The sequence below is a fragment of the Cyphomyrmex costatus genome, unplaced genomic scaffold (genome assembly GCF_001594065.2).
Source record: "Cyphomyrmex costatus isolate MS0001 unplaced genomic scaffold, Ccosl1.0 scaffold106, whole genome shotgun sequence".
Lineage (NCBI taxonomy): Eukaryota > Metazoa > Arthropoda > Insecta > Hymenoptera > Formicidae > Cyphomyrmex > Cyphomyrmex costatus.
Window position 1 is genome coordinate 436542 of NW_017275019.1, and position 8844 is coordinate 445385.

Here is an 8844-nt window from a genome sequence, read left to right on the forward strand (position 1 = left end):
CTCGGAAACTCTGGTGGTCCTCTCTCCGCCGCTCGCTCATCTCTTACAACCTTCTTTCCCCTGAATCTCAAACGCGCCAGGGACCCACGCGAGATGACGATGGATGGTATACGGCATGGTGTAGAAGCAAGTGGGACCAACCTACCATCGCCTCCCGTAGCTCCTCGTCCTTCATCCTCCTCCTTTTCCTCCTCCTCCTCTACCTTCTCCTTTTTCCTGTGCTGTTCTTCGACACTGTTCTTCCTCGTTACTTTATCCCCTTTCGCCCTTTTTCACTATCTTTCTCTTTCATCTTTTCTCTTCGTCTTATTCTTGGTCTGTCTCATCATCGAGCCTGCTCTCTTCTTCCCTTTCTCTTTTTTTCTATCTTTTCAGTTTTGTCTCATTTTATCCATTCTGTATATCCTCCGTTATCACTTCCTCCTTTTTCTATCCTTCCTTTCGTTAACGCTGCTTCTCTCTCTCTTTAGGCTGTCTTTCTCCTTTACTCTTTTCTTGTCTTTCTCTCTTCTTCACTTCCTTACTTTTCTCTTCTTGTGCACTAACTACCTGTGTCTTATTAGTGATACAGTCGACGCGAAAAGGTATTTGGGCTCGAGTGGGTGATGTGTTAATCAGACGATTCTGAGAGTCGACGCAACGCGACCTCCTATATGTGTAATGCTTTTGCCACGCTGTGTTACGAATTGATGGCTATTCAAAAACGATTACGATTACCAATAAAGAAAATATCGCAAAATAACATACAAGGTTTATTTGATTAAAAAAAGATATAAAAATTGTTAACTTTTATGTAAAAAAAAATTTTATGAGAATATAGAGTGTTCGTTTATTTTAACTTTTATTTAAAAAATTAAGGAAATTACATAATTATCTTCACCTATTATTGCAAGTTTTGTTAAAAAATATAAATAATAAACTATATATAAATAATAATAACAATCTGCGGTTAATTCCTATAGCCTATATACAGGGTGTTATTAACCGATTAAATCACCTGTCAAGAGCAGGTAGAGTAGACCGAACTAAGTCGACAAGTCTTATATCATTTTGCAGTTTATGCAATATTTAACAAGACATTAGACCTTAAAGACAGCCAAATAAACGCGTTTGTCCGGCCTACTATTGCCGAATATCCGCCATCATTAACTTAGCGCGCGGGGAGTGGGAAGCGTCCTATCCTGCGCTGCACACACAGCCGCGAACCTCTAAAATCGGACGACGCGCCTCAAATCATTCCCGCGCCTCGCGATCCACGCGCGTAGAGAGCGATTGGGCGCGTTCAGCGGACTCAACAGTTGAGTGAGCGCTCGCTGTTATTGGTGTATTCTTTTAGATCATCCAATCAGAATTTTAGATCTGGAAGAATGCACCAATAATAACGAGCGCTCACTCAACTGTTGAGTCCGCTGAATGAGCCCATTGAGAGGCGTACACGCTTGACAGTAGTAGGCCGGATGAACGCGTTTATTAGGCTATCTTTAAGTCTAATATCTCCTTAAATATTGCATAAATTGCAAAATGGTATAAGACTTTTCGACTCAGTTCGACCTACTCTACCTGCTCTTAATATATATAGGGTGTTTGAGAAGTAATGAAACATATTCCGTACAGGGGGTAGAATGGACTAAACTGAGAGTTCAAGTTTTACTTTACATATTTTATACAATAAGTTTTGTGAAAATGTTTTGTGTCATTACTTTTATGTTCATTTTACTCTATGACTTCTTTTATTTTATTTAACTTTCGTATTGTAAACTGACAAATCGTTTTCGTTGGTGAGTTAGACATTTCTTTTTGAATTTCGGTTCAAGAATTTCTTTTTGAATTTAATTTCATTATTTTCACATTTTTTGATTTTGTTCTCATGCCAAGTTACAGATACATTGTTTCAATATACGACTTTGCCATCTTGTATTGCCAATGTTGTGTAACGAAGGGAGAAATCGAGGAGTCAGTGAGAAATGTTTTGTCTTGATTATATGGAAATAAGGAATTTTTGTTGTACGTCTGAAGAGGACTCAAACCAAGAGTCGAAACTTGTTACGACATTTTACATCGAGCGATTTTTTATATTATTATATATTGACCGATATTCTAATTTTTAATTGTGTCTAAGGCGGTTAAGTATTTTATTGTATTCTTTTTCTTTAAAAATTCATATTATAATTTTTATGTTATAATCGCTTTTTTGTTTACTTACGAATTGACTCTCATTGTCCTTCACCTTGTTTTAATTATTATTTTCAAAAATTTAAAATTAAAAATTAATAAGAAGGCTCTATATGTATAAAACAATATAAAAATGTAACTAGGGCGTAGAGCCAATTTAATCTAACAAATTATTTTAATTCATATATTAATACAATAATACAAATTCAGACGTTTCGACACCGATCGGGTCATTTTCAATGATACAAAATCTACATTAAAATTAAACTATCGTTATACAATCTTCATAATACTAAAAAATCATAGATTCCGTGTATACATTTTGGACTTGGACTTCATATGTGTTTTTTTATCTTTGATCCTGATAAAGATATAAAATTTAAATTTGTTTAAAAAATTCAAATACTAAATGTTTTATTAACCTTGTCACAAAATATTAAAATCTAATACAAATATAAAAGTCATATATACCTTGTCAAAAATAAAATAAAAATTGTGATAAATCCATGTGTACAAGTAATTCTGCGTCAATTTATTATAAAATATGTTAGGTGTAATAAAATAAGATACTTTGCAGCTGTCAAAAACACGTATCAATGCTAAAGAAGATAAAATAATGTCGTTGGAATAGAAAGTCAAAGGATATAATAATAAAAATAACAAGGAAAGATAGATTTAAGACGAAGATAGGGAATGTATCATATTGGTGTACATTTCTGGCAATGACTCTGTGTCATTTTGTCTGTTTATACCGTGTGTCTGTTTTTTAATGTGTACCATTTCAGATATTAATCTCTTTTTATACGAAGGTTCGATATCTAAAATTTCAACATTATCTCACTTAAAATTATGATTTAACTTTAATCTATGTTCTGTTATTACAGAAGGGGATTTTGATACTTCCATTCACATCACCCCATGTGTCATAAAAGAAGTGTAATATACAGTGTTGTCGATAAAGTATTAAAATTATGTCATCCAACATTTCAGCAGAATAATTTAATAGAAGCTATTAATATATTTTTACAAAACGGATATCCTCTATATTTCATTTTTTCTTCGATTTACAATAGAGTAAAGTTCCATATTAATAATATTTCTAATAAAAATAATACTTCAAAAAAATTTTTTACAGTTCCTTATGTTAACAATGTATCTGAAAAATTCAAACCGATAGCCAATATGTTTCAATGCAAATTAGCATATACGATTCCGAATACACTGAAAAGTTACATCAAAAGAGGCAAAGATAATTTAGAATATAAAAGTAACCAAAATGTGGTATACAAGATATCCTGTGACAATTGTGATGCTAGTTATGTTGGACAAACTAAAAGACAATTAAAAACGAGACTAAAAGAACATGTTTCAGATATTAATAAAGTATCAAAATCCCCTTCTGTAATAACAGGACATAGATTAAAGTTAAATCATAATTTGAAGTGGGATATAATGTTGAAATTTTAGATATCGAACCTTCGTATAAAAACAGATTAACCGGTTAACTGGTGCAGCATTTTCCACTTTTCGTGCCAATTCTGGTAGAAGCGAATCATCCACTAAAATACGTGAAAACTATTTCTAGGAGGTTTTTTTGTGCTCCTGATTCCATTTCCAAGCTCAGTTTCCATTTTGCAACATCCTAAAGGGGTGAAAAATAAGGGTTGAGGGTGAAATTTTCAGTTTTTCTAGAAACTTAGATCTAGAGGTTTTTGATATTGCTGATTCCATTTCTAAGCTCAGTTTATATTTTACAACATTCTAAAGGGGTGAAAAATAAGGGTTGAAGTAGAGCAGAGAAGTGAAAAAATAAGGGTTGAAGGTGAAATTTTAATTGCTTTTAGAAACTTAGATCTAAAGGTTTTTGATATAGCTAATTTCATTTCCCAGCCTAGTTTCCATTTACAATGACCCAAAGGGGTGAAAAATAAGTGTTGAAGTGGAGAAGTGGAAAAATAAAGATTGAGTGTCAAATTTCATTTTTTCAAGAAACTTAGATCTAGGGGTTTTTGATATTGCTGTTTTCGTTTCCAACTTAGTTTTCACTTTTCATATACCTGAAGAGGTACATACTTCAACTGCCTGAAAAGAAGGGTTGAGATTAAAATTTTTATTTGTCTAGAGAAGCGACTCAAGAAAGTTTTCCTGTCTTGATATGTTTTTACTCTCCTCATCAAAAGTACGAGTTTGAAGAAGAATATACGCTCTAGTTGATGTTTAGTTCTTGCACCTCAGCAACAGAAAAACTAACTGAAAATGTCAACATCATCTCGAAAAAAATTACGGACACCATCACCCACATCTTCTGAAGACAGTATGTCTGATTTGGACATAACTGATGATGAATATTTTATGGAAGAGATTGCCGATACAGATGAAGAAAATAATTCATCGAGCAGTTCTGCTGAAAGTGCAGAGCAAGAAGATTTCGAAGATGTTGACTCGGATGATATCCCATTATCTGCAAGAATTGATCAGTTGAAAAAAGTTTTAACTTTCAATGAGAATGTTGAATTTGAACCACTAATTCATCCTTTCGCCGATCCTTATTCAGGATTGAAAGTTGAGAGTGGACTAGATGGTAATAGCTCTTTTATGGATATTTTCAAGGCATTCGTGCCAGAAGAGTTTGTAGAGATGTGCGCTGTTCAGAGTAATTTGTACAAAGAGAAGAAGTTAGTGGATCTAAGACAGGCTAAGAAACTGAAGAAAAATTCAAGGCTAAATAAATGCAATGATATCACTATGGATGAGATATACACTATTCAAGCAATGTTCATACTCATGGGGATAACAAAAAAGCCAACAATTGAAATGTACTGGTCTAAAGATCCTATGATTGAGACACCATTTTTCTCAAAATGTATGCCTCTGGTGAAATTTCAGAATATACTCTCATTATTGCACTTTTCAGATGAATATGATTCGTCAGATAAACTCCAAAAGACCAGTGATTGATCACTTCAATGATCGCTTTCAAAATATTTACAGACCTGCTAAGAATATATGTATCGACGAGTCTCTTATGAAATGGCAAGGACGATTGAGTTTCAAACAATTCAATAGAAACAAAAGAGCCAGATTTGGAATAAAGCTATATGAAACCTGTGACTCTAAGAATGGATATGTCTATAATTTCAAAATATATGTGGGAAAAGAATCGAACGATTCTAATCAAAAATCAGCACTCGGCGTCTCAGGAAATGTAGTACTAGGTGACTTAGGAGGACAAGGCCGAACACTGTATGTAGACAATTGGTACAGTTCACCCTGGCTATTCCAAAAACTGCATAATGAGAAAACGAATGTTTGTGGAATTGTACGAGCGAACCGCAAACATCTTCCAAAAGTAGATAAAAAGAAATTTGAAAAAGGAGAGATGAAAACTTTTAGTTCCTCGCTGATGACGTATGTGGTATGGAAAGATAAAAAATTGGTGACTATGCTCTCTACCAAGCATTCTCCAGAAATGATTACAACTGATAAAGTAGATCAACGCACTAAAATGCATGTACAAAAACCAAATCTTGTATTGGACTATAACAATAACATGGGTGGCGTTGACTTGTGTGATCAGTGTATTACACCGTATGATATCATGAGAAAATCGAAGAAATGGTATGTCAAAACTTTTTTTCATGTACTTGATCTTGCAATATTCAATTCTTATGTCGTCTGTAACATTATTCACCCTAACAGAAAGGTCAAATTTATCGAATTTCGCAGGCAATTAGCTAGAGAACTTCTTGAAAATTACAGCTATAAAGATGTAACTGCTTGCGAAAGAAGATACAGTAAAGTAAATCCAGTAAGATTCATAGTTCCTCATTATCCAGCTAGGATCGGGTCCGATAAATCTGTTAGAAAACGTTGTTCTATTTGCTGCCGAAATGGAAAAACACAGTTGGTTAGTACAATGTGTCGTGATTGCAATAATATTCCATTGTGTGTGATACCATGTTTTGAAAAATTCCATACCAATCAAACGTAATTGGTGAAAAAAAATTACCATAGTTTCATGAAGCTTCATCAAAACAACAATTATCATCTATCTTTTCATATTGTAACTCCGAAATTAATTTACAAATTCGAAATTCGAAAAAAAAAAACAAATAAAAGTCATAAAACCAAAAAAAAAAAAAAACAAATAAAAGTCATAAAACCAAAAAAAAAAAAAACAAATAAAACTCATAAAACCCAAAAAAACGAAAACAAACGAAAAGAACAATAAAAAAACAAATAAAACTCATAAAATAAAAAAAAATAAAAAAAAAATAAAAAAAAATAAAAAAAAAGAGGAGTGTAAAATCCTTCCGTAACCTCCTCGCCGGTACACTCTGGGGTCGTGAATTTTTCACCAGCTAACTACGGGGGTAAACACACCTGTGCGTGTACAGCCTTGCGCCAATGAGATGACGTTGTCTCGTCATTCTCGATTTAGGTCTTTCAATCGAGGTTCTAGTGTACTATATACGTTATTTTATGTCCGTTATCACAAATTATGCGAAACTGACAATTAATTCGCAATCAGCGACCCCGAAAACCTCAGTGTCGAAATTTATGCTATATAGAAGGTTGTCATTTTGAGGTTAGGATTCAGAATTTCAAAAAAACAACCAATTATTCGGATAGAGCATGCCGAAAAACGGTTGTATACCAATTTTGGTTCAAATCAGTTGAAATCTTCAAAAGTTATTCAAATATGTACATATATGATACAGGTACTGTATCTGGTAAGTTATGTCACTTTTTTTTTTGTACATATATGATACAGTACCAGTTATGTCACTTTTTTTTGTACATATATGATACAGTACCAGTTAACCGGTTAATATCTGAAATGGTACACATTAGAAAACAGACACACGGTATAAACAGACAAAATGACACAGAGTCATTGCCAGAAATGTACACCAATATGATACATTCCCTATCTTCGTCTTAAATCTATCTTTCCTTGTTATTTTTATTATTATATCCTTTGACTTTCTATTCCAACGACATTATTTTATCTTCTTTAGCATTGATACGTGTTTTTGACAGCTGCAAAGTATCTTATTTTATTACACCTAACAAATCTTATAATAAATTGACGCAGAATTACTTGTACACATGGATTTATCACAATTTTTATTTTATTTTTGACAAGGTATATATGACTTTTATATTTGTATTAGATTTTAATATTTTGTGACAAGGTTAATAAGACATTTAGTATTTGAATTTTTTAGACAAATTTAAATTTTATATTTTTATCAGGATCAAAGATAAAAAACACATATGAAGTCCAAGTCCAAAATGTATACACGGAATCTATGATTTTTTAGTATTATGAAGATTGTATAACGATAGTTTAATTTTAATGCAGATTTTGTATCATTGAAAATGACCCGATCGGTGTTGAAACGTCTGAATTTGTATTATTGTATTAATATATGAATTAAAATAATTTGTTAGATTAAATTGGCTCTACGCCCTAGTTACATTTTTATATAGTATTATTTTCAAGTTTCAGTCTTCATACTTTCAAGTAGATTGTAATCTATATACTGCGACGTTATTCGCTTGCGCGTCGCAAGGCGAAAGAAATGATGAGCCCTATCAGTCGAATAATGAATGTAATGAAGACACCAAAGGCGAAAGCGATCGAGCGAGAACCGCGAAACACGAAAGTTGGGCGCCAGACGTCCTTAAAGGTGACGTCGACCTCGCGAAAAATTCGAATTCCCAACGCGACACTACCAAACGCGAAACATACGCTAAAATCCCGGAAATTCTCGCTCTTACGCGGCTAGGCTAGCTCAACCAATGGTAGAGGGTCTTGGGAGAAGACAAGGGCTGCTTTGATGCAGGGAGAGTTAAGAGGAAAGATTACGCCGAGAGCCCGAAAATCATACTCTCAGTATTAAAATAACAATAAGCGGGTTTATTAAGAACCAAAAAAAAATAAAATAAATGACTCGATAATCTTTCGCTAATAGCGCGTGGAGAGATTGACAAACAAAAATTACAAAATCAATTAGAGCGCTGCGAACCCGCAAGAAAAATTATGCTCTTGGCTAAACAAAAATTACAGCGGTCAATTGCGCGCAAGAACAACGTATTTCGTAATACAAACGACGACGATATCCAATGACGCGAGAAATCCGTCGCAACATTACAGCCAATCAGCGAACGCGATATAATTTACCATCCCTCCGCGAATACGGACCCTCGAAAATTAAGTTCGCAAAACAACATCGCAAGGTGACTAAAAATAATCGCGAAGATTGCATACATCATGCAGAGTCACCCAAAATTTGCGCGAGAATATCAGTCGGCCCGCGCCGGGCGTACTGCCATACACGAGAACACACCAAACGAACAATATGCCGATTCTCTACGACTCAATCCAACGCCGACATCGCGTTTTACATAGCAAGAGCGCGCGACTCGCGCCGTCTCACTCACACCAGCGTCGATCTACAATATCACACAGAACGGCAGTCCCGCACGAGATCGGCGTTCCGGGGCTCTTAATTTCAACAATTATGGACGAGAACAGCACACGGCGTCTACGCCGTAAATCCACGCGAAAATCTAATACAACTGCTGTGCTACCGGTAACGAAAACCGGTAACAAATATTGCCCCTGAACGCTCGCTCTCGCGCTGCCGTCTCGCGAACGTGCAA

General features: G+C 34.4%; 1 protein-coding gene across 1 annotated transcript; it reads left to right on the forward strand.

The window, feature by feature from the left end:
- The first annotated feature begins 4428 nt into the window (after positions 1–4428).
- On the forward strand, positions 4429–6163 carry LOC108775095 (piggyBac transposable element-derived protein 4-like). Its single transcript, XM_018541374.1, has 3 exons — positions 4429–5046; positions 5105–5790; positions 5899–6163. The coding sequence occupies exons 1-3, from the start codon at positions 4429–4431 to the stop codon at positions 6161–6163; spliced, it is 1569 nt and encodes a 522-aa protein (XP_018396876.1).
- Positions 6164–8844: the final 2681 nt, after the last annotated feature.